Raw genomic sequence first — 26,711 nt, 5'->3', positions numbered from 1 at the left:
CCACAAGGCTGGGAGGATAAGAAAAGCCAAGTTCCACAGAGGGAGAAAGAAAGACACAGCAAACCTACAAGTAGCCAACAGTTAAGAACTGCTCATCATTACCTGTGCACCCACACAGGTTCTTTTCATTTCATCCAGGAACTGCATCTTTAAAACAACTCTGGGCTCCATACAAGGAGGAAATGGAAGCCCAGTAATGATGACTCCTCGTCCATTTACGTCTGCGAAGTCCAAGCCTTCACTGGCCTGAAAAGAGTGTTTTTAATTACCAACAGGATTTGAATTGACATTTCAGAGATGTTCAGCAGTTACGGGCCCTTTATTCCCATTATATTAAATTCCTAGCCAAGTGCAATACATCAACCAGATTTTTTGCTTTTATTACCAGGACTTTAAACTTGGCTTTATCCTCTAGGAAGCCCTGAATTATACTTCTGTCAATACCATTAAGGAATGTCTTATTCCTGGATAAGTAGAACAGCCCTATTCTACTTCTGTTTAAACATTCCATACCCTGAATTGTTACCAAGATGGAATAAGAACATGGTTAATCTTCTTTGACATTAAAAATGAACAGAATCATTTCAAAGCAGTAATGGAAAGTTACCAGAAATCTGCTCAGAAAACACCAGATTCTAATTTCATATTCACCAGATGTGCTGCTTACATCTGTACAAGGAGTTGTCGTCACTCATGGACTTGTGCATGCTTATGTCCCATGCCTATGCTGCCAAACCAGTGAACAAAATCAGAGTTGAACAGACAAAAATAATTCTGGGGAAAAAAAGTTGGTTTGTTCTTCAGCTGAATCATTTTCCCATCTCATTTACCACGCTGCACAAACAGCTGTGGTGGAGTGTAATATCACAGATGGATGGGGTAGAACGACCAACTCTAGTCTGCTTAAACCAGCACAATCAACAAGAAGAGAAAGCACAGCATGCACTGCCATCCACCTGGAGCTATCAATTTTATCACATTCCCTAAACTAGTAAGGCGACTAGAGCAACTGTCCTAGAATCTCCTCTTTATGAAAAGGACTGGTTTTCTAGGATTCTTTCAGGAAAGCGAGAACAGAAAAAGTTAGCTAAAATCGACTGTCAACATAGAAGTTGAGCAACAACGTCAAAGGGAACCTTGAAGTAATGGCTGAGAAGGGAGCTAGTTTTCGGTAGCTTTTGACAACACAGCTCTTTTGGTTTATCTTCTCAGATATTTCCAATTTTGAAGTTATACTATTAACTCCCTGTTTACAATAAACAAAACAGTGCACTACTGAAAAGCACGATCTCTTCAAAGACTCCATTCCTCTGAGGGTGACACTGTATTGTTGGAAGGACAGTAGAGACCATTTACTAGAGTCCCAGCAAAAAGAACAATAGCTTTTCTGAATTGATCCAACAACCACTTTGATGAAAAGGACTGAAGGTTCAAAAGATGTTGAGTCAAGTTTCTTTTGGTAGACAGCAGGCAGCAGCAAAAAGACTCTAGGAGTAATTTGTGACTTGGCAAATATTTCCACTGGTATCATAGATCAACGTATCAACACTGTTAATCATAAATGAAAGGTCACTGAATACTCCCTGGGGACCTGAACATACTAAAAATTCCATCTTGAAAACTGAGCAATACTTTTTAGTTTTCAGCAATGTTGTTATAACATGATTGACTGCTGTTTTTTCTTTTAATCCTCTTCCTAAACTCTTGTTCTCATCCGATGAGTCAAGTTTGCTGTGAGCAGCCAACAGGAAATGTATCGCGATGCTCATTCCCCTTAAAGAACTCAGAGGTGTATCCCTTTGATAAGAACAGGAAATAAAACATACGTATAATGACATAAATTTGAAAAGGCCTCAGGGCATCCCATTTTTCTTCTTGTTGTTTTTTTTTTTCCCACATATAACTACAGTCACACAATGCAAATGTTCTTCTTAAATCCCAAATGACATCATGTCCACTACATAATCTGATCTCAGATAAAATAAATTCTCATTTACATTACCTTTCCCCGACATACTGCAAAAAAAGCAGCTCCGTTGGACTTAGGACAGACAATTTTATCATAGTATGCATCCATTACCTAAAAGATAAACTAGTTTAAGTAAAAATGGTATTAACATTTGCATCTGTCTAAATAGAAACCTGTACTAGGTAAACTTGACTTGTCCACCAAGATGTGAAATACAATTAATTTGACTTAGTACCATTTTTGTTTACTTTTACTAATTGCAGATATGAGAAGCCATTTGGTCATCAAAACCTTTATGTTACAGTCAAATCTAAAATGCATATGGGGATACACAGAAGACGGGTATCAGATACTTCTGATAAGAAGGTAGACTATGACTGCCCTGTGCTCCTACAAATCCTTGAATAAAATCAGCAGACAAAGCAATTCAAGGGTATTACTCTTAGAACCAAATAGAGCAGCTATCAATAAACAAGAATAAAGCAGGGAAAGTGTGGAATTTTCAATAATTTAGAAAGTTAGGACAGGATCTCAAATAATATTCAACAGAACATGATTCACTAGCAAGCAGAGACCACGAAAGCAGATAAACATTTTTTTCCCCTATGAAGAAACTGCATTTTAATAAAAGTCAGCCTATAAAACTAATGTTGACCCTGAGGTTAGAGAGAGAAAATCCATAAACTACAGCAATCTAGGTCAAGAATCTCCTTTAACAGTTCACTAACAGGACAATATACATGAGGTACCCTCAATACTGGTTCAGAGAAAAATCAGAACAAATCCTACCTAGCATCTTCTGGTGCTACTCCTATTTTTGCATTATGTTATGTGTGTCCATCTTTTTAGCAAAGGAAGTTGTCCAGAATGTTCTGTATTCCAGTGTTTCCAAACTAAACCTCTTTTATTTAACTTTGAATTCTTTCCTTTAGAAACTGTTTTTATTTTATGGAGCAAGGAAAATTCTCAGAAATTTGTCTCAAGGGTAATAAATATCTGTTTGGTCTCTTTCTCTCTTTCTCTGGGGAGAGAGCTCTTGCATAAACATTAGTACCAATCTGCTACTTAAAAACATCTTTAATCACACAGGTACTGCACAAATTAATAAACACCCAAAGCATGACAAGGTGGGAAGAAATGGTCCACAAACCAAAGATACCAGCTACTGAAGTGACAGCTTTCTACTATGTCAATTACTCAATAAATGTGCATGTTTGCTGCTGTTACACATCACTGGATTTCAAAGGAAGACTCTACCTTGCACAATTAGGTGAAAGAGTAAAGGAAACATGAATAGAAAAAGATATAGTTCAAAGAAGCTCTTGGAGCATTTTGATTTTTTTCTAGGAACATGCGGTTAGCACCTAAGTACATGATAGAGAAGGTATTTAAATATCATAATAGCTTGTGGAAACATAACAGGTATGTAATGCAAATTACCAACCTCTGCAAAGCTTCCTTTATACTTGGGTTCCACAAATATTGGCTTCACTTCTTCTATTCTTTTAGCAAAATCATGCTCCTGTTAAACAGATAATGAACATATGAGAAACGCCCATGTGAAAGGAGACTTATACCAGAAATGACCATGGGAAAGGAAATGGTCAGGGGCAGTCATCACAGATGCCTCTCACCATCTGTTCTGCTCTTGCCAAACATGAGGAGATGGGTGCAGAAACACACAATTCTAATGACACCGGGAAAGCAGTGGTTTTTCACAGGTGGTGCAACTCAAACATTACACTGAACAGAGGTCCGTTTATTTTCCTTCCAACTTGCAAGTTCCCAACACTGACCTCTCAGAGACCCACCCATTCTGGGGTCAATTCACTTTTAAAAAAATTATTATGATATCTTTGTCCCAGAATTCACTTTTAAGGAGGAGGAGAGTATAAAGCAGAACTGTTCTGTCAAATCTCACTAGAGACGCTCAAGTCATGAACAAAGCAGTTTTAAAAAAAAAATTACAGTTCCAATGGCTACAAATTAAAAACAAAGATTCATCCTGGGATTTTTATTCCTCTCAAAAGCTGAAACACTTGAACAAACTATAATTTGGAGGTTTAGTAAAAAGTAGCGTGGTGAAATTAAGTGAACTCTAAGACCAGATCAGACAACGTAGTAATGTATTATTACTCCTTACTCGGACTTTTTACTTTCTGAATTTAATAATTACTTATTAACAAAGAATTTTGAATGAGCATTGTTAGATAGCATAAATACAAATGGTCTGAAGTGTGCAACTAAGTCACCTATAGACAGACAACAATTAACATACTCTCCAATATTCCAAGCTCTTATCCATGACAGGATATGATGGGAAGAACACCAACAGTCCATGAGGTACAACTCGCACAAGATTACCTGCAACAAGATAGGGAAACGTAGAGTTCAAAGCAGTTTTCTCCTGGAACAGAGAGCACAGACTGTGCAAGAAAAGTAGATCAACAACATGGCTTCTCTCCATAATCTTTTCTGCTTCCTTGACATTAAAGTTGGTGTATTAGAAGTTAAATTAAAAAATAAATAAATCATTTCAATAACCTTGTTGTCAAGGTATAAACTTCAGATTTTGTTGTTGCAAAAGTCAGTGTTACAGGTTTTCTAAAGTGTAGCGTTAACAGGATAAAAGATGTTACAAGTACAACAAAAGCCTAGACAAAGAGATACAACATTACCTGCTGTATTTTCAAATGCAACAGCAGGACCTATTTTCAGATCTTTAACATTTCAGACACCTTCCAATAATTTTCTAGAAATGCTGTACAACAGTCTGTTTCTGAAATCCACACACCTCACTTACCAATTGTTTTCCCCAGAGAAGATAAATAGTCCTCTGAAAACCTACAAACAAGAACAGTCAAGTACCATCATTGTATTTCCTCCTCTCCATTTTTTATGCAAATTTACTTCCTGATATTCATCTAAAATAGCACATCCATACTCCCAATCACCCATGCCAAACACACGGTATTAGTAATACTGGCTACACGATGCTATTACTATAAATTTTATCCTTCGCACTGAAGATGATCTAAGCTTCAATATTCAACATCTTACAAGTTGAAACGTGCAGCCATACAAGTTTTATGATTAATACTAACGTTAGGAGTGAAAGTTCTGCCAGAAAAGTCTGTAGATGCTCTGAAGCCTGACTACCATTACAGCTATTAAAAATAATTATTGGCGAACTAGGTGTGGTGAGGCTTGGGGGGGCAAAAAGTGAATTTGGTTGCTATGGTTATTGTTTACTGGGGGTATAAGCAGAGTGAATCACTTAATGTACTGCTCTACAATGAGTAGGATTCATCTGTTTCTTCCAGTCCTGACTAAAATGTCACCTGTTCCCTCATGCCTCTACATTTTTTTCTTTTTAGTTCCATGTAAATCTGCACACTTTTTTTTTTTTTGTTTTCCCAGGAAACTTAAATATGCAAGGAAAAAAACCCACAGATTTATGTTTGCAAGAGCTGTAAATACCAATATCACCAAACAGCTGCTGTCAAGACACACCTAACACTGTGCATTCCCAGGCCATTCCCACTCAAGAGACAGTATCTTCAACAAATTAAATGAAACGTCATGATAAGATTCTGAAAATGAAACAGTCAGTCTAAGGGTTTTCCAGACTACTGCTGCTTCTCTGTGAAAAATCAGTTATAATTGTTGAGTCCCTTTCCACTGCTGTGGAACATTTGGGATTTTTTCCCTTTTTTGCAGTAAAAACTTTAGATGCATTTTTGGATTTCTCCATACTGCTGAAAAAGAGCAAGTCAGGCCTGCAGCAGGCAAAGTTACAGAATTCTCAGGCAGAGTTTTAGGTATAATGTCGAAACTGGAAGAGATTTATGAATGTGATATTTTAAAAAAATAGGAAGAAAATTAAATGGAAGAACACGTATATCACACGGGAACACGTATATCACACGGAGGGAACTATTCTCATTTCAAAGTACTATAGAAGGATGACAACCCTAAATACAGTACTGGCTCAAAGGCCATGTCACTCTTTAGTAATGTCAGAGCGCAGAACCATCTAATACGTGCAGCAAAGCATGAAGCTACATCTTAAAATGATATGCTGAGATGCCAATGAGATCATTACATTATGGAACAGAAGTCGATATACAATGAACTGATATACTCTGGCATTTCTCGCTGGCAGCATTTTTATTTCTTCTATGGAAAAAGCAAAAGCTGCAGAAGAAGAAGCAGTTTATTATGAAGAAAAGAAAGACATGGGCAAAATGATGAAAGACCAGAGAAAAGAAAGAAAAAATGATGAAAAGCTTGACAACAATTTGGATATGTTTTTCTTCAGAAGGCACTGCAGAGGTGGAGACTAATCATGACAACAAACTTTAAATACAGAAATAGTTGTTGCAAAGGCCAGCCATTTTTCAAGTCAATTAAGCTTTCAGCAAATAAATTTAGAATAGGGATTCATGTCAGCGAGTGTGGGCTGCTCCGTAACAGGAATGAAGGTGGCACCTGAGCACAATATGAAGGCATGCAGGGCAGGGGCCCTGCCACACTAACAGAGCAAGGCAAGCAGGAAAGACTCAGAGGGAGTAGTTAGGCTCAAATCCAGATCATCAGGCAAAGTCATGGTGATGGGGAAGGTCCAAGGTCAAGCCAGGAATGGAAGTCAGTAAACCAGGATCAGGTCCAATGACATTAAGTGTCACAGTCCTGTGATGGTGAGAAAGGTCCACAGTGACAAGGAGGACAAGGTCAGGAAGTCAATCAGCAAGTCAGGGTCAGATCAGTAGGGCTGACAGCCAGGTGTGGTTATGACAGAGCTGGAGATGTACTTCTACAGCAGCGTGGGCATGGACCGAAGGCCTTGGCCTGAACTTAAGTGGAACTCCTGAGCTCACACTCCACTCCTGATCTGTGGGTGGAGGCCCCTCAAGGCTGATCAGGGCCATTAAGGACTCTTAGTGCACTCAGTGCCCCGACACTCAATCCCTTCCAGCCTTCCACTTCTAAACTTGCTACAGTAGTGGTTAAATGGTGTTGTTATTCAGCACAGTGCTCACCCAAGAAAACAACTGCAGAGATCACTTATTTCACTAGAGTCTTCCTTCAAGAACCAAAACCATAAGAACCCATGACCCCAGTGAACTACGTGGAATCCTGCTTTACCTCCTTTCATAGGTAGAAGTGAGCATGGCTCCATCAGGTCCTTTGGGAATGATTCCAACCCAGAGCTGGTGTTTATCAATAACATGAGGATTCTCCAAGATAACAGGAAAAGGGCTGAAGAAAGAGGAAAATGAGACCCAAGTCATACTCACTCTATGATTCCCTACTAGCTACCAGTCCAGAACACTCAGAAATACTGAGATAAAACAAAAAATCACGAGTTCAAATGATGCTTTTTCAGTACTGTAACTGTTCACACACCTAGGTACTTACATCTGCATTTCCATTGTAAATGATGAGAGTGGAGAGAGAGTCCCACTAGTAAGGATAATTGTCCTGACCCCTTGTCGGACAAGATCATGCATGCTATATCCAGGACTGAAACACCAATAGCTTAAGGTCTTTCCTGTATCAAATAAAGAGAAAACACTAAGAAGCAAGCCTGTATGGAGGAAAAATCATGAATATGAATTAGTCATATTATAATTCATGACTAATTCTATGGATATAGCACACAGCAGCATCTGAATTTCTAAAACTAAAAAGACCAGCATATGAAGCTAGAACTCCAGATGTATGTGTGCTTTGCTTTGCTCTTTTCAAATTTAATTATTATGGCAATTCACAAAATAGTTTACAAGATCATTGCTCATTCACACCTTAAGTAGATTACATTTTAGTCAGAAGATTGTTATAGAAAAGACAGAACATCAGAGCATTCTGTCAGCAAGTAATAGGCAGATTGAATAGATAAAACTACTTCATCCTCCATCCACTGATCCATCTTCTGCTGTCACTGACAACTGGAAGTGGAAGCATGGTGGGAGAACTGCAGAATACTGGGATAAAGGACAAATGACTGAAGTTACTCAAAAATACTTCCACTCTTGCACTTGGTTGAAAAGAAATCTTTCTCCATCAGGAATTTCCAAAGGCTAAGAAGTTTTCACATAGTCTTTCCATTTTCTCACACCCAACTACCAAACCCTTCAACTTTTGCTCAAATCTTTTGTGGGATACGGATATAGAAATATGTGCCACACTGAAAATCTGGCATACTATAAATTATCAACACAAAGGATATAAAGAAAAGCAAGTTAACCCCACTACTGATTTTTCTCATTGCTCATCTTATAGCTGTACAATTGGTGGCTCTGCTGAAAACTTAGCATCAGCTTTTCGGAGACATCCAACAGAACCAGAAAAGGAAATGATCACCTACGCCAAGAACAAGAGCACACAAATGAAACATTAATCATGCAAAACAGAATCCAAAAGCTAAATTCGGTAAGAAATCCAGTATCCACATATCATGTGTGTGTCATTTAAATATATACATGCTTCTTCCAAAGACTCCATTTCCAACAAGGAGCTGACAGTTTCAGGAAATCCCCAGTAATATGTCCCCAGTGAGTCACTTACTGCTTAGATTTACAAGGGAGAACATTTATTTTAAGCTAAAGCTTTATCCTCCCATCTCATTTGGGCAAAGCCAGACAGAAGATGTCTCTTCATTTCCAACCTGAACCTCCCCTGGTGCAACTTGAGGCCATTCCCTCTAGTCCTATCACTGATTATCTTTCTTTCAGGTAGTTGTAGAGAGCAATAAGGTCTCCACTGAGCCTCCTCTTCTCCAGACCAAGCAACCCCAATTCCCTCAGCTGATCCTTATAGGACTTGTGGTCCAGACCCTTCACCAGATTCATAGCCCTTCTCTGGACACGCTCCAGGACAGAAAGCATAAGAAGTGTCAGAAGCATAAGAAATTCCAGCATAAAAGCAACTGGTATGGGATGGCCTAAAAGAGAACACTAACCACTCACATTTGCCTCACCAGCACTCGATTTGAAATATACTTCTCTGCAACCCTGCAAGAGGACTGCCAGGCATCAATTCCCCAGTTCTTGGGGAAGCTGGAACTGCAGTACATTTTTCAGCCTGGTGCTCTCCTATTATGTCTTTAAGGTTAACAATGTTAAACTGTTTTTCGAAGTCCCAATCACTACCAGGAAGCTTGGATGCTACACAAGGTAAATCTCTGCAGCAGCTTGTTCCACTCCTAGTACAAGGACAGTTAATCCAGGGATAAATGGTTTGCGAGTAGTTTATGACACGGTGATTTAGAGCAAACCAGAAGCAAAAGCATTTTATTTTAATGTACAAATGCAGTTCAGTATCACGTTTTTAAGTGGCATCAGTAGCCAGGACAGGTAGCTAGGACTCTGGATGTTTCTAACTATCCCAAGCTATGTCATTTCCCCTCATCAGTCACAATTTATAGAGAATTAGGCCCAAGGGCATCATTTCTATAAAATCCCTTAAAAAAGAGCTATTCTGAAGAGGTTTGCAGCATTCTTATAGAGTCTCCTACACCACTCCAGGGAAATGGGATCTGATCAGTCCTGGATGGCCTCTGTATATAATGCAAGTCTCAACACATTGCTACTGTGAATACTGTTTGGATTTGAAAAGCAGAGATATCCATATGTGCTTGCTGGATTACAGAAGAACTGTGTCACTGCTTTGTATCATTTTTGATTGAAAATCCTCCCAATTATGCATTAAGCCTAGTGTTTCTGTTAGCCCTTCCCTGCACACATACTTCAAAAAATCTACTTAAAATTATTCCTGTAACTTGAAACTCTGATTGAGCAATACCTCAGGAAAATGGTATCTGCAGATTACCAAACAGCACTTTTTCTGTTCAGGACAGTGAAGGGAGCACTTACGTTGTGGAAAAACTTATGGGGACATTACATGGAAAAAAAAAAATCCTGAAAAGCATTCTTTGAAAAAAGTCACTTTTGCCCTTATGAAAGGACTTCTGTGAAATCAATAAATACATTCTCAACAGCATTTCATTGAATAATTAAGTAGATAATGAGGCAAAGTATTTACAAAGGTCCTTGGAGAGTATTCTGTTAAAGAAGGCTTAGGCAAAAGGATCTGCATCTCTCTTCTTTAATCAGAAAATCCTTAGGAAATGGTTTATGAATGTTTTCCAGACAACTATTTATTAACAAAATTTAAAAATACATACTACTACTACGAAAACCACAAAGCTCTTTGTTACAGAGCTTCAGAATAAGCCAACCAACTATAGCTCCTCCACTGTATCTGATCAATTTCAACAGAGAACTTTCAATAATTAAGAACTTTCAGTGAATTTACTCATATAAAACCTTTGGCACACATTTTCAGTACCATATTTATGCATGGCTCTTCTTGTAAAAAGGTAGTTACAGCCTTAGCAACACTAGTTTTGCATTTAACACAACACAGTAATAGAGAGAAATATAGCTCGTATGAGGGTCTCAGAACATTTCCTAAACTTCAATGTTAATCCTCAAGGATTTCCTATTCTTACACAGGTCTGAAGACCTTCTTCACACTCATTCAATCAGCTGTTCCATAATGAAGATTATTTTCTTTCATTGGAATAACCGAAGTAGAAAAATTCCAACACAAAGTGCACACAGCAGCACTGGTAAAAGTGTATTTTATATTGAGATTGCTTATGCCACCTTGCCTTCAGAATGAACCACACAAGTGAAAAGTGCCTCCTAGAGTCATCATATCCACAGCAGAGCTGTACTTAGAAAACTGGAAAGTAACATGCTGAAGCAATCTTAAAACTCTTCAAACTTATCAAAGTCGCAAAGCCTTAAAAATCTACCCTGCTCTAGAGAGAGAGAGCTCCAGGACAACACGAATGCCCCAGGTCTCCTTGTATTGCAGTAAATGACTAAAACGCAGATCAGGATGTCATCAATTGCGTTCCCTTATTTGAATCCAAAGGAGCAGTTGAGTAGTTTTCAATGTAGCTTTAGCATAAGCCTGCCAGAGTACAAGTTCTATACCTTGTTTTTTTGCAGCTGATGAATCCCAGACATTCGTCTTTTGCTTCTTCTGATTACTGTTTTCCAGATGAATGTGTACCTGAAGGAAAATAACAGTGACGCTCCTAGAGACTGCTGCAGAAACAAACTTGCACTTCATCCCTCGAAAAAGCTAGGTTATGTTAAGGGTAGTTAATGTAATTAATGCCATTTTATGGTAATAAGGTCATATAACTTCTTATCTGTCTCTCACATTTTGTTTCTAGTCTGTCATAATGCACCTGACAAGGAGCACAGAAGCATATCACGACAAACAGCCATTTTCAGTCAGTTTATGGAAGCAGTATGTCATGGGCTGCCCTGAACAAAAACAAACACCACAATTACTTGGGTATTGTCTACCAGGTTATAACTTGTAAGCTAGAACAAGCACTATGGCACTAGAAAGACTTCCTTTATCTGACAACAAAAACAGCCTCAAGTCTCCAACTTAAGATGAAATTTACTTTTGACTTGAAACAAGATCTGTTCCTAAAACTTGTTATAGCACCACAGTTGTTGAGTCCCAAACTCTATCTAAATAAGGACTTTGGGTTTGGTTTTTTTTGAATGACTGTACTGTACTTGGTTGGTATTAGGTTAAAGTCAAATAATTTTTCAAACTCTGATTATTTTTATTGAGAAAAAAGGAGGAAATTTCACTCAAGCCTTATGAAGTACTTCTTCACAAATGGTACTGCAAAATATGAGTCAGCCAAGAAATCAGTTTGCTGGCAGAATACACTGATTCTTGCATAATTTTCAGTATCAACATTTTAATAATTCACATTTTCTGCGCTTATTTCATTTTAGATAAAACTAAAAAAGGTTATTTAAAATTTGCTGTGTAGATCCCCTTTTTCCATAGAACCTAAACTAACCACATTTCCTTTTTTTTTTTTTTTTTTTTCCTGGAAGAACTTACATACCCTCCTTGTAGCCAACACCATAATTTGCAATACTATCCGCGTCCTTAGTCTTGAATACACTAAGCACAAGCATGAAATGCCACCATGGAAAAATGCAGGCCTCACAAAGCTTTCCATACCTTATAGTATCTGGATATCGACTGAGGTGGCACAAAACTTGTTGTGCCTTCTGGAGGATCGATGTTGAATACTATCTGGAAAACAGACATAAAGAAACACAAGTTTTAACAACTGTTGCCAACAAAATCCCTAACATATCTTTGTAATGAGAAGTATCTCCAGAAAAATCACTGTAGGGATAACTAAATATATCTCCTTGGTTCTGTAAACTAATTAAAGTGGAAAATGTTGAATACATTTTTACAGGCAATTTCTGCTAACCACTTGACTTTCTCATTACTCCGAACAATACAAGCCAGTATCTAAATATATATTGAAACCATACAAATGACGGTGTTATTATTCACACTGTACTTGACTTCTGGCTGTTGATGAACATAACCACGTTGCATGCTCAAGAGATCAGAGTCACAACCATGTGTAAAAGAACTTTTAGAATTCCCTCAGTTAAAAATTTCAGTCATGATACCCTACATTAACAATATTCTTCCTAGAGAAAAATCAAGTTGTAAGCATATTTAGTCGTCCATATTTTAAATGAAAAAGAAATCTAACAACTGTCCTGAACAGAATTATGCTTCTTATCTTTTCCTGTACATGATGTCTTATGACTAAGGATGATGATCTTTCAAACATATGGCATTTCATGAAAACAGCTGTGTTTCTCAAATATTTATAACTTCTGTTAATTTTTCTAAACAAAATTTCTTCAGACTTCTAAAAGGAATTATCTAAGCTCACAAAAATATTAGCTAGTTACAATCAGAATGATGTTCTCCACTAGTCAGAAAAAAAAAAACAGAATTCCTGGAAAAACAAACTTCTAAAATATAGCCAAAGACATTATGTACAAGAACGATTTTATTAAGTGTTCTTCTAAAAGAAAAGAAAAATAATAATAATAAAAAAAGCTGGTACGAAGTTAACTGTTGAAGTCAGAGCTCTGTAAGAAGAAAGTGCTGTTTTACCAAGCAAGACGTTGACTGTAACCTAATCATAGTGTTAATTTGTTATCAATTTGTTATCTTGAGATATTTGTATGTGCCAAATGATTTGGCAGTAACTGTCCATGTGCACACTCTCAGCAGTAGATGAAGAGATCTCAGCTTTCACTGAAAGATGTACCATCCAATTCAAATAATCTTTCATCTATCGCAAGCTAGAAGAGCACACACAGACAGTTACCTTTGGCCCCGTAGCGCCCTGTAATCTGTAGGCTCCAGTCACTAGCATTTGGCTTCTACTGCTGAGTCTCATCACCTTGCAGCTTTGAAACACCAAAAAACTAATTTAAATTTAAGGGTACCTCCCGTTCCCCATGAAAGAAGCAAACGTTTTCCGATTCACTGATTTCAGAGTGTCAAGTTCTAAAACGTAAGAAGTTTGGGTGAACAAAATACAGTGATAACCATGGAGACAAACATATCTGGAGCAGCAGAATACATACAAAAGCAGAAGTAACTCTTATTAGCTTCTAGAATATGATAAAGCACAGTGCCAAGAAATTCCAAGAGATATTTCAGGTGACAGTAATGAATCTGATCAACCCACAACACAAGGACTGTGATAAAAAAAAAAAAAAAAGAACAAAAAATGGAACTGTGATTTCTCTTCTACAACCTCTTTTGACCGGAATTCTTTTAGAACATTCCAAAATTCCTTAGGAGAAGACCCATTCCTATGGCACTGAAACTAAAAAATACACATCCTGTAGTAGCACTGAACTTGCCAGGGTAGACCACATACACATGTTGCTCACAGATAATTCTGAGACCCCCAAGTGACTTGGGGAAAGCCAGGAAAACAAGGCATTTGCCAGCCACACCGGTTAAGCTAGCAGGGATTGCTTTGATAGTGATGGTTTCAGAAAGCAGCAAAGTTTGAATGCACTTCTTCAACTACTTCGTAGTTTTTCATGGGTGTAATTCTGCGGATTCCTTTTTGGAATCTGGTAAAAGGCAACTCCTTTTGGACAAGTGTTGTCTGCAACTGCACAGCTGGCTGGAGCATGACTCCATATACTATCAGGAGAGAAAGAGCTCAGCAAATCTTATTAAGTAAAAAAAAGTGAATCATCTATTGGATTACTTTGCTAACAAGTTCACTGTCTGACTGTTCTCCTGCAAGTGTCTAATAATGTTTTTTGGAAAAATTTTAAAGGTTAAAGATTACTCTTTTCTACTAACCTTCAATTCGTGAAAACAAGGATTCAGATTTCAGATAAGCAAGTAAAATCTTAGGTGAAAAGCAACAAATTAAATGCTGTGTAACTCACACTTACTCTTTGTAAGATTTCCTAGCAATCACCAGGAAGACAACATGAATGCTATCAGTACATTTTGGCACAAATGACAAACCTGAGCTGTGTCATTCAAAATAAATAAGTACAAATCCAGTATCGTGCTAGAACTTTTAGAGAACGTGGCTAAATTCAAATCTGAAAGTATAAAGGGAAATAAATGTGGGAATGTTATAAATCCTTCAGCAAAAAAAAAGAAAAATTGAAGTACATAGTTGCTAGTGCACCGAGAGAGAAAACAATTACATAGCAAGTTTTTTAGGTGTTCTGAAAATAAGGACATTAAGCAAGAGCTCATTTGCATGCTGCTGAATGCAGGGCTGGACACAGAAGTAATTCAGTTTTCAGATTTAATAAATTGCTGTGGTTTTCCTCATTTTGCTGTCACAGATTTCACTCTTCTTTTGCCTGTATTTACATTATTTTATCACCATTTTTGTCACTTCTGTGTTTACAGGAAACACAGATTACACTTCCAAGCAGCATATTTTCCAGCAGAAAGATCTACAAGATGAGGTATTTCTGAAAGTCCGTCAGCTAACCTATTAGGCAGGCTACCAACGAACAGAACAAAACCAGGGAACTACAAAAAAAAAAGAGACTGAATATTGACAGCCACAACAGTCTCTGAAGACTGGGATTTCTTGTATCAATTATAATTTTTAATAAGGAAAACTGAACCAAACAAGAAAAAAACACACATTAAACCAAGACAGAAAAGCAATGAAAAAACACATTAAAATCTCATTATTATTATTGTCACCTACCTATTCAAGTTAAGGGAAGAAAGACCTTTTTAATCCAAAAGAAACACAAGTATTTGGGAAGAAAAGGTCTTATTTCACTTATTAGGAAATGTCTAATTCAACCTAAGACCGCCAGCGACTCAGGCAGTGACAGATTTCAGGCTCTAAAATTACCAGGTTGCGGGAATACAGTCAACTGTATCCCAAATGTCAGCAGATTTTCTAATATGCAACGGTATAGCTAAAATGCTATTTGAACATTAAGTTCTCCAAACTTTATTGCTCAAGAATGACTCAAAAACATCACAGCTTTGATCAACTTCAGAGGAAAACCAGAAACTGAACTTCAGGCCACTGGCCCATTGCACTTTCTCATTTTATGTGAAAAACTGGGCCCCATAATTGATATTTTTTAATTGCACAATAGTGAGAGTATTGACAGCACCATACATGTACCCACACACTTTGAAGGTTCAGTTCCCGTGCCACTGAAAGGAGCTTTATTTTACTGATCCTTTAATTTAATAATTAAGTGGGAGAAAAAAACAATTTTTGTTTGCTTTGTTACCTTAGCCTGTCTTGATCTTTTATGAGATCTCACATTCCCAAACACTGCTGCTCATATGTGCACTGCTCAATAGTACAGCTCCACCTGGTGGTTGCTAAAACCAGATAAATTTAACAACTCCAAAAAGGGACCTCAGAACTACAAAAAGAATAACCTGGGTAAAAATCAAAGTAGATCATCTCATTAGGCAGCAACTAAAAAACTGTACATTTCCATCAGTGCTCAACTATACGTATAATCAAGAATAAAATTGATCCCTTTAATGATATTGCACATTTTTTAAACCAACTCTTCCATCTTTCAGGCATATGTAGCTGCAACATTAGTTATTTACCTGGATAATATCTGAAAGCTTATGCAGTCCAGATGTATTGACAAATACCCCAGTACCTACAGAGAAGAACACCATGATCACTTTTAAAACACAAATATAACGTATGGATATATACAAATGCATGCATCTAAACAGCACAGCTCCCTGTGAACGCAACTTGAAAATATTATCTGAAGCAAATAAATAATTTCAAGTTTTTCATCATTATTCCAGATGCAAAAAGAAATGTAAAACTGGCATTCCAAATTAAGTTTCATGTTTCTTCCACATTAGGAAGCTAAACTCAGTTTCTTAGAGTGAATGGACTTACATTTCCCAAAAAAAGGGACCTAGCAGCCAAACTTAATAAAATTATAGAGGTCCTCAGGGTCGGATTTTAGTTTTTAAGAGTTTTATAATTTAAATACAACGATGACTTTATCGTTTTCACCTCAAACTATACAAGCTTCCAATTACTTAAGTTAGAGAGTAAAGTCCAAGTGAAATGACAAACAAATTTATACTCACGGCTTGAAAGAAACTGTAAAATCTGCTCTAGTGACTCCAGGAGTGAGGATTTGGTCTGGAATGTTATTTGGGCCTTTGCAAACAGATCAAAGATGTAGCTGCAATTTAGAAAGAAAAAAGCTCAAATCTGTAAACATTGTAAATAATCAAATGGACACAATTACTATTATTCTTTTACAGCTAGAACAATTTCACCATGTAGTAGCAAAACATGTTCTTGTCTCTCTGTAAAAATGAAAAAATTATGGGAATGTAAATAAGTATTTGGTTATAAAGATAGCAGATAACATGGACATGACAGAAGGCATACTGACCACATCCTTTACATTTTTCAGATTTATCTACAACACACGCATTAATGATCTAATTAAATAACTACAATACATTAAATTAGAATAAGTTTTACATGCAATTTCTACAATTTCTAAACTAATGCATGTAGTACACTGTAAAGAAGTGGACTTACAGAGCTCTGGGATACCTCAAACCAAATCACTGCAGCACTGGTACCTCAGTTTAAATTATTTCTTTGTGTAAACACAAAGAACTACTTTCATAGGCAAGAAGCTCACGCTAGACTGAAGCTTAATCTTTGTTTAGAATTTATTGTTCTTTTAAGATGCAAACATATTACTTATTACCTTCCATTTTTGGTGACTCCATTTTTATTTGGTGGCAACTCCACTTCATCAATAGCACTTTCCAGCTGAAGAAGAATTTCTTTGAGGGAACGAAAAGAGAAAAAAATTAGGGTTCATAAACTCACTTTAGGGATTCATCTGAACCCCTTTTTCAATCAGACTTTATTACGAAAGTTATTGGCTCCCTCTACCGAAACAAGTGAGAACTGCCTTAGAGACAGCAACCTAGCTGTTTTCTTGATGCTGAAAACAAATCAAGATGATTAAGAGCAATTTCCTAGATATCAGGTCTAAATATTTTATAGAACTTTAACAAGTTCTTATGACCTCAACTCTTGAATTGCCTGTGATACTCATAAAATACAGTTGTCAGCTATATTTTAAATTCTTCTCCATAGATGGGGAAAGTTGTTTGTGGAAATGCTTTGCAAACATGAGACATCTCAAGCCCTCGCTATGATTGCTACTTAGCATCACATTCTTACAGCAGAAGAGTGCAACTAATATATTGCCAGCACACTGACAAGATTAGAAAATAAGGGAACTTCTGGCAAAGAAAGGAGTGATGTCTTCATCTGGCAATGCTCTCACCTTCAGGGGAAGTAACTGCAACTAAACATTCCACCAAATGCTCAGAAAAAAGAGACAACTTAAAACTTACATGAATTTCTCAGTTATGTGCAGATGTCAACAGAAACTTATATGAACCTGATTATAGTTGACCAAATCACCTTTTGAAATTGTTTCAACAATTTTTTAACAACACACACACAAAAAGAAAACTTACTTTTTATCTTTGCTAGATCTTCAAGTTCCATGTTCAGCCCTGGTGAAGAAATGAAAGGTTTCAAAAAGGATGTTTCATGCCTGTTTCATTCCTAGTTTCTTTTAGTCTTTTCAAAAATTATGGATACGAAGTCGAGGTCTATGCATACAGAAAGAGATCTCCTGTATTCCACTCACTGCTCTCTTTCTCGTGAAAGACCCCTTACATCACATTGGTTTGGCCAAAGCTTTACATGTTTGTCTGACATTAGTAATGAACAATAATTTATCTACTACTGAGAGTCAGTTTTCCAGAAACTTCTAGCTATTTGCTAGTTCTGCTTCCCAGAGAAGCAGTGGTTTGTGGTTGTCAACACACCTGAATTGTCCATCTCCATATTGAACTCAGCATTTACTTCTTTCTGCTGAACTGCTTTGGCTTGTTCTTCCAGTAGTATATTTAAAGTATCAATTGCTGAAGCCAAATCGTAGGCTGTCAAGTCAAAAGAAGATGACTCTTCACACAACTTTTCCTAAAATATCAAGGAATAGAGGCATTACTTGGACTGCACAATGTGCTGTTTGCTCAGGCAACTACAAAGATAAATGGATAATAGATGACCAGGCTTGACTTCCTTTCTGATCTCCAGCTCAGGCCAGAGGACATTTTCAAATACCTGAAGACTGATTACTACTAGGCATCCTTTTTGCCAAACACTTTTCCCTTTTCTGCATTACTGGTAGTTGTACATCCTCCATCTAGCAGCAAATCAGCACCATCAAAATCACTTTTGGTTTTAATAGGCCTCACATCCTTTGTGTCCTTAATGTTGCTGCACATAGATTTTTCTTGACATCCCTTGATGTCAAGTTTTGAGCCAACAAAGAGGAAGATCTCCGAAGGCAGCACTTCTTTTTTTGTCTCCAGGAATGAAGACTTGGAAATATGACAAGAGTCGTGCTTGTCATCTACTGCACTTGGACAACTGATGTGGTTGAGCTTTAAGAATGAGCTTCTATGCCTTCTTACACCCTCAAGAACTCTTTAAACAAGAAAATAAGCACCCATATAAATCTGGAGATCTACCCTTCAGGAAAAAACTACCACTTTGTAGAAAACTCACAGTAGTGTCAAAGGACTGTTAATTAAACTACAAAGCTTTAACTGTAATAATAGAAACAAGAAATATTCAAGATATTTGACATTAACAACAGAAATAGCTGGGTACAGATTTTACAGACTATTTGTAATACAGCAGTGGTCTGTTTTTCTTTTTGGATGAAGCTTGAAAAATGGTTAACAGAGAAGAAACAACTTACCACATTGTGAGCTTCATCAAGTATTACCACGGTCCCCTTCAGGTCTAAGTTGTGTGCTCTCCGGCTCTGAAGATAAGAAAGAGAATGAAGGAATGGAAATAAAGGCCACAGAGAAATACAGATTTCATTAACTAAGAAAGTAGCTCAGGGTATAGGTTTGTTTTTTGTTTTGTTTTGCTTGAGAAAACACTAAATTGCTGTGGCTACCTAAAATATAAACCGCAGAACCACTTAATCCAGAAATGAAGGTGATAAAATGCATCACATCAAAGTTCGTAGAGGTTAAAACTGAAATTGTAATAAAGAAGAAAACATTTGTGCAATACACTTGCTTGCTATGCATCCATTCTTCACAGCTTATCCACTAAAAGCCAATATGAAATAAATATATGAAAAAAAACACATTTTAATACATTACCTTTGAGTCTAGTAAATAGTTGTAAGGCATAAAAATAATATCCGCCTGCTGCTTCAGGCTTCGAGAGAGATAATAAGGACAAGCTCTGTTTAAGAAAAAAAAAAGTAGCACAAGTTTTTAGGTAATACTTCCAGAAATATTAGAATGCATCCAATATTCCTGTTTTATGTTTCATGCTCTCAGTGATTTCTGATCAGCTTCTACAGGAACTGAAAATGACATGCTTGATTTTAGGGCAAATGATTAGCTCTACTCATACAACTCATCTAAAAAGAAGCACAGAAAATAATGCCTAGTTGTGCATACAGCTCAGAAAAACAAAGAGAATAAAAAGAAATTAAAGAAGAAAGAGTGGCATTCATTACTCCATTATCCTTTCAACCGTGAAAGCTAAAAGTAAATGCTGGGCTAGATTATTTTATCTCAACAAGTCAGTCATCTCATCCTCTTAAATCTGAAAGGCAATTGCAATATTTGTCATATCAGATAATATTGGCAGCCTCTACTCAAACGAGAATTAAAATACTGGTGAGCCTGACGCTGATCTGACTCAGTCTTTACAGAAGTAAGAATTGAAATAAACTGCTGTGTGATGAAAACAGCTCTAATGTAGATAAGATTTTGTTGAAAGCTGTCTCTGTGCTTTTTTATTTATTTATTGTGCTTTTATTTATCCGCTTCGCTTTGCTCTTATTGCTGCTCTGCTACTTTAGTGTATGTCCAGTTCATACCAAGGCATTAATAAAATTAATCTGATGAACAGTTTTCACCAATGAGGAGGAGGAAAATCAGAGGGAACATTTACCTATGCTTGTTTCCATTTTTAATCAAGTCTTCAATATCCATGATCGAGTTGACCAGTTCTTTCTCTGTACTCTTTTCTGTGAAAAGTTATAACATTACAACCACAAACTTAAGTAAAAGTCATAGAATATCCTGAGTTGGAAGGGATCCAAAAGGATCATCAAGTCTGACTACTGGCTTCACACAGGCCCACCCAATTAAAAAAAAACAACAAAAAAATCATGTTTGAGTGTCCAAACACTTCTTGAACTCCAGTAGTCTTGCTACCATGACCACTTCCCTGGGGAGCCTGTTCCAGTGCCCAACAACCCTCCCAGTGAAGAACCTTTTCCTTTACAAGACAATATCACACAAAGATTTGTTGTTACCTGTTACCACATTCATCCACTTCTTACTATTTGGTTCTTGAAAGACATTAATGCAGAGCAAAACTCACACATGCATGCATATCACACGCAAATGCAGACTATGCCAGCTCTTTCAAACTTCTCTACCCGCCTAGCAAATAATTCCCTCTCCAAAAAATAGGGCTTTATTTCCACACCCAAACTCACCTTCTACGTTGTTATAAAAATGGCAAGAACGAGTCATCACTTTCATTCGGCACATATAGATCTGTAAAATATCACATATTTTATCCAAGAGTAGCACAGCTTGCCAAGTGTTGAAAAGCAAGTTAAGGGATAAAGAGCTATTGGTTTTCTGTAATGCCAGCTAATATATAAATGGTAGTCACAATTCTTTAGTTTTAAAAACATGAATCCCTCTGTTCACATTAAAAGTTACATTCTTTTTTTTTTCTGTGGCGCAGAACACTCACAAGCTTGGAAGGAATTTGGTTATATTTTGCCACAAATATTTTTCACAAGAGTAGTCTTTGATATTACTTGTAAAAATAACAAGCAAAGCAATCACCGAAGCATTACTTTGAAATTGTTACTGCCATTGAAAAACACTTCAGTGGTAGACCAGACAGTAAACTGCAAACCATTAATCATCTCTCATGTTCTATACAATCACATCGTCCTCTGGATGGAAAATGCTACCAAAAATGCAGAATTAAATTTTGCACAAATAAAAATAGATACGGCAAGTTCCTCCAAATGCACAAAAAACAATTCACTACAGCCTAATAATAAAAACAGTGTAATAGAAGAATGTTAAAGTTAGAATTACACACTTTATGTCAATAAATAAATAAATAATAATAATAATAATAATAATAAAACAAAAACAAACAGAATCACATGTTCTTATTATGCTTATTTTCACCTGCACGTGGTTGCTCTCTTGTCGTTTCACTTCACTATTGATGCAAAGCTGGTCTCTGGAACCCAAAACACATACCTTTGGCCTGTTCAAACAGAATACACAAAATTGATATTAAAAATAGAGCAAGAAAGAAGAACACAGTTGTACATGTCTAGACTGAGTCTAATAGCTCAAATGTGAAAAGTTCACGAGAAATAGACGAGCAATAAAACAAGGGTCAGAATCAGAATCAATAAGAGCATGTTTGTAACAGCTACATACATTTATTTATTTGATTTTATGGTACTATATTTCTTCTGGTAACAGTGGGAGGTAATGAGTAGCAGCTTACATCATCCACTGTAGAATCTGGGTTCTGTTATGACAGTTCAGCCAAATAAGCTGGGGCTGTCACCTATTACAAGCCATTCAAGAGGCAGCAGTCACTGTTATAAAAAGATTATTGCAGGAATTAATGCTCTATAATCATTCATAACACTTTTTTTCCCTGCTTATTACAAGGTTGTATCTTCACAAGGAGCACATAAACCAATTATTTCTGCAGATCCAAAAAGCTCAGTTGCACTCTGTCATTCATGCCAACAGCTGAACGCTGTGACTGACATTGGTACAACAAAACAAATTTCTTCCTGAATTTACTTCATTCTTAAGGAGTTCAACTTTGTAATAGCTTCCCACTATCTTAAAAGGGGGAAAAAAAGGAATATTAGAAGCAAATATGTGAAATAAAGAACCAAAAACAGACTGAATTCAGGAAATTCTAGGACTGAATAAGAATAAAAATATATCAAAGAACTCCAGGTTGTACATATGCACGTTAACAGAACTACATTTCAGTGAGTATCTTTTTTTTATATACATTCATAAATTTATACGTGCATATATTCAGACAACAATTAAAACAGGGATTTTCTCCACCTTCTCTTTGAAAAGCAGCATTATCCTAAATTGTAATTACCTGTAGACTGTGTTCTTTAATTCATTAATGACCTGCGTAAGTTGTGAGTGCGTTCTGGATGCATAAATTATTTTAGGAATGTCCGTGTAATAAGCTGTCAAACAGAGGGGAAACAAATCAGAAAAACATTATCAACACACCAAGAAGAACACAAGATTCTATTAGTCTCCCTTCCCAGCTGGTGCTATTGGTAACAATTTGCCTTGTAGAGACAGCAAGAACTTTTGTCATACAACTATTCACACACACAAAATGAGCTAAATGGATTTTGAGTGCTCTAAGAAAATTAAAAATACACAGAACACCTTTGAAATCTGTAAAACAGTGTGAAACAGCACTGCAGCTGCTGAACAATGCCCCCATGGCTTTTATAATTCCATACTTTCTAGGAGTGACAGATAAAAGCAAGCGTTCACTAATATTCCTGCATCATTGTGTGATTCTCGCTGAGGATAAAAACCAAAGTACGTACCTGGGACATCAGCATCCGTGGTAGCGTTACCCCAGGATGACATGGGCCTGTCTGGAAAGAGCTCGACTCCATTCATACGCTGGGCAATTTTGCGGGCTGAGATAGTATCTTTAAAGTGCTCCCGCCAGGCCAGGGTGGAACACAGCAGGCAGAGGGTCTTTCCTGTGCCCGTAGGGCTCTCCAGAATGCCATTTACCTTCTGTATTGAAGAGAAATAAAAGAAATAAAAAAAGAAAAAATAATGAATAACTAGCCACGAGATTCAACCAGAACATGTCGTTGTGCTAGACTATGTTTTCCTCAGTAAAAGAGCAATCACTATCTGGTAAACTACACCACACAAAAGAAACATATGTACTTCACACAGAGCTTTGATAAATGCCCAACCTGCAGGGCACTCCAATCAACTTCGTAAAGCCCAACCTATTAACCTCTATTTAGCAGAAGAACTCTCCACTCCTGGAGCCACTAGAATGAATTATATTTCAGCTAAAAAGACATGAAGGTATTTGATGCTATTGCAAAAACCAGAAACAGGTCAGATTGCAGACTGCTTATTCCCATTAGAATGAAGACTACGCCTCATGTCACAGCTTAGGCAGAGCATTTTGCAAGCAGGTCCATTTTTAAACACCTGATCTTACTGAACATTACAATTTTAAAGTGCAAAGCAATGTTACAGTTTACAATACTACTCACTTAGTATTCCCTTACTGTTCCAGGTTAGGATGAAATATCCTAGCTCCGATTATAGTGACCATCACCTGCACATTGCTGAGTATTTAATAACTGTATGCTAAAATAAAAGTAGGAGTGAAATCGATTTTAAAAAGGTGGTATGCAGGAGAAGTAAAATAGTCAGAGAAGGCTTTAAAAAGGCATCATACAGACAACAGAAAGGAAACCTAAATAGCGAGGTTTTTTAGCAGATGAACCAATGAAGGAAGCAAAATGCTGCGGAGATGCCCTGCGACCCAGGCAGGCACCGAGGCTTGTCACATGGTCTGAATTTTTGGGTTGATCTGTGTGGTTCCAGGAGCTGGGCTCGATGATCCCTGTGGATCCCTTCCAGCTCGGGATACTCTGTGATTCCTGGGGGCAGAACTCACCTTCTGCAGGCACTCCAGCACCTTGGCCATGTACACCTCCTGGCACTTGTACGGCTGGAAGGGGAAATCCACCGGGACGCCGTTCAGCGTGATCCTGGGCATCCTCACCGAAGGGGACCTGCAGCGGAGCGCAGCCTCATCACCCGCCCCGCGCCCCGGGCCTGCCCTGGGGGATCGCGGACACCCGGGACCGGACCGGGCCGGTACAGCCAAGAGCCCCGGGACCCCCTCTGCCAACCCCCAGCCCCCATTCCCGTTCCCGGTCCCCATTCCCGGTCCCCGGTCCCGATCCCATCGCGGTTGCCATGGCAACGCACCCGGAAGCGCCGCGCCCGCCGCTCACCACCCGTTCCGCCGTTCGGAATCCCCGCGCCTGCCTCACGGCCTCACTTCCGCCCCGTGCGTCCTTGCGCCACTTCCGGCGGGGCGCCGCCGCCCGGCCTGCGCCGTTGCCAAGGCAACGGGGCCTTGTGGGGGGGGGCGCTGGCTGGGCCCTAAGGGGTTGGGGTCGGGGGCTTTGGGGGGTCGGGGGTTTTGGGGGCTCGGGGCCTGCCCGTCCCGGGGTCTTCTCGTCCCGCCGGGCTCTGCTCCGAGCCCCTCGGCCTCAGAGAGGCCGTCGAAGGGTTTTTGCGCGTGTAGGGGTCCAGCAAAGCGCGCAGTGTGGGAATAAATGCTTAGGAGCAGGGTGTCTGTGTCCCCGGGTTTACAAAAGCAGGGTTTTGTGAGGGGGGGGAGGTGGGAAGCCAATGTCTCGTGCGTCACCGCAGCTCCCCACACGAAGAACACGAAGAGATGAAGAACAGGAGGCAGCTTGTTTTTACTGTGATTTTCCCTACTAAACAAAACAAAACAAAAAAAACCACTACCCCCTGCTAAGGGTAGCGTTCGTATGCAGAAGTGTTCAAATATTTAAAATTGTCCATCAAAAGGAGCAGACCTTAAATGCAAGCGTTACATAATCTGATCTCTTTCTCAAGTTTCTGGTATATTCTGTGTTTTCCCTCTGTTCAGGTACAGGTTTGCTGGTGTGTTTTGGTTGGCAGCCTTTAAATTGCTTGAGCTGAACTCACCTGGCTTGAAAATTGTCTTTAATCATAGCTAATGGGCTACAGAGTTTTGAGCTATTCTTTCAGTGCTTCACAGCGCTCCGTGCTAATGTAACAACTGATTTTGTTCGTGTTTCTGACCGTGTGAACTCTTTAACTCGATACCCATCGTGCCAGATTAAGCAGCAAATGAAATGACTTCGTAAAAACTGTAAAATGCCATGAGAGTGAATGAGATTTATCATGGAGAATAAAGGTGTAAAACTGATCACAGATATATGGAATATTGTCATTATTTCCTTTAAACACAGCTTTACTACGCTGAAGCATAATATCGGTACTGCATCAAATCCGATTATTTTAACTGCTATTTAAGTAATGTTGATTTAAGCAATATTACCTTTAGAGAGAAGAGCTGGAAGGCAACCAAGCCCAAAAAGGAGCGTGAGTCAGCAGATGTGCCGGTGTCCAGGGGCAAATGAGTCAGCACTGGCTGAGTGCTCCTTATCCTTCTGGAGGGTGGTTTCTCTGCACCACTTACCTTACTTGACCAAGTCTGCAGTGCCGGCACCAGCAAGCCTGTCTGTCGGCGCTGCACCCGACCATTCAGAAAACTAAGAGAAAAAAAAATCTTGTAAGTTTAGAGAGAAAAGATTTTGTGAGTTTAGAGAGATACATTTTTTTTCTCAGTTAAGTTTGCTGAAGAATTGTGAAGGTTTACTGAAACTCTTTACTTTGTGACACAGACAGGGCAAGTAAAGGCATTGGTTTTATTCCTAGACTGTCACGCTGGTGTCTGGCTCCCTAGGACAAAATCCAAAGCAAGAGTTTGGAGAAGGAGGAAGAGCGAGAAAAGGAAGGTTTTAAAGTAAAAAGAAAGGTCAGAACAGTGATTATACAGCAGGCCAGTCCCAACACCTCTAGCAGTCTCTACATGCTAAGACAAGGCAATACAAGCTTACTGGGGTTCCTCCCTGCTTGCTCAAATTAGGGGATGGTGATCTTGGATGAACATTTTTCATTTGAAGTTGTGCTGTCAAGGAAAGAAATGTACAAAAGAAAAACCTTGGAAAAGGTGATCCTGAAACTCTGTAGGAGAGTGGGTGTGTGAGTGACTGAACTGCAGAGAGTCCTGCAGGCAGAAGGCTTGTACAGAGCAGGAGTACAAAGGGGATAATCCTCATTTCTGTTCAGAGGCCACCTATGCAGGATTTCCCTTCACAGACAAGCAAGAATCTTGAGGAACGGGGCAAGAGAGTTTGAAGAGCAGCAGCAACTGACCATAAAAGTGCTGCTCTTGGTGGGAAGGATATTTTTCTCCTTTCAAATAGGAGAGGATTGAGTTGCCATGCCTTGTCCTTCTGGGGATATGTGATGGTTCCCATAGAAACCATCTAAAACTTTTGTT

The 26,711-nt window shown here is 38.3% G+C and overlaps 1 protein-coding gene across 5 annotated transcripts in view; it reads right to left on the bottom strand.

Moving 5' to 3' along the window:
• Positions 1 to 24,380, bottom strand: part of RTEL1 (regulator of telomere elongation helicase 1) — a 45,429-nt gene extending 21,049 nt beyond the window's left edge. For all 5 annotated transcript variants that reach the window (XM_084538528.1, XM_084538530.1, XM_084538531.1 and 2 more), the window contains exons 1-22: positions 24,258 to 24,380; positions 23,149 to 23,347; positions 22,677 to 22,770; positions 21,719 to 21,800; positions 21,001 to 21,061; positions 20,448 to 20,523; positions 19,643 to 19,727; positions 19,225 to 19,290; positions 18,284 to 18,437; positions 17,927 to 17,965; positions 17,140 to 17,218; positions 16,499 to 16,596; positions 15,992 to 16,047; positions 12,044 to 12,118; positions 10,978 to 11,056; positions 7,391 to 7,523; positions 7,118 to 7,231; positions 4,773 to 4,813; positions 4,248 to 4,333; positions 3,414 to 3,491; positions 2,003 to 2,080; positions 103 to 246 (exon numbers count right to left, since the gene is read on the bottom strand). In XM_084538528.1, coding sequence (XP_084394654.1) covers positions 103 to 246; positions 2,003 to 2,080; positions 3,414 to 3,491; positions 4,248 to 4,333; positions 4,773 to 4,813; positions 7,118 to 7,231; positions 7,391 to 7,523; positions 10,978 to 11,056; positions 12,044 to 12,118; positions 15,992 to 16,047; positions 16,499 to 16,596; positions 17,140 to 17,218; positions 17,927 to 17,965; positions 18,284 to 18,437; positions 19,225 to 19,290; positions 19,643 to 19,727; positions 20,448 to 20,523; positions 21,001 to 21,061; positions 21,719 to 21,800; positions 22,677 to 22,770; positions 23,149 to 23,347; positions 24,258 to 24,359 — 2,019 coding nt within the window. In that variant the 5' untranslated portion in view covers positions 24,360 to 24,380. The remainder of the gene's footprint in view (positions 1 to 102; positions 247 to 2,002; positions 2,081 to 3,413; positions 3,492 to 4,247; positions 4,334 to 4,772; positions 4,814 to 7,117; positions 7,232 to 7,390; positions 7,524 to 10,977; positions 11,057 to 12,043; positions 12,119 to 15,991; positions 16,048 to 16,498; positions 16,597 to 17,139; positions 17,219 to 17,926; positions 17,966 to 18,283; positions 18,438 to 19,224; positions 19,291 to 19,642; positions 19,728 to 20,447; positions 20,524 to 21,000; positions 21,062 to 21,718; positions 21,801 to 22,676; positions 22,771 to 23,148; positions 23,348 to 24,257) is intronic.
• Between the last annotated feature and the right edge of the window lie 2,331 nt (positions 24,381 to 26,711).

Source organism: Aythya ferina (assembly GCF_964211825.1).
Source record: "Aythya ferina genome assembly, chromosome: 16".
In the NCBI taxonomy this organism is placed as follows: domain Eukaryota; kingdom Metazoa; phylum Chordata; class Aves; order Anseriformes; family Anatidae; genus Aythya; species Aythya ferina.
This window is presented reverse-complemented; position numbering and strand designations above follow the sequence as displayed.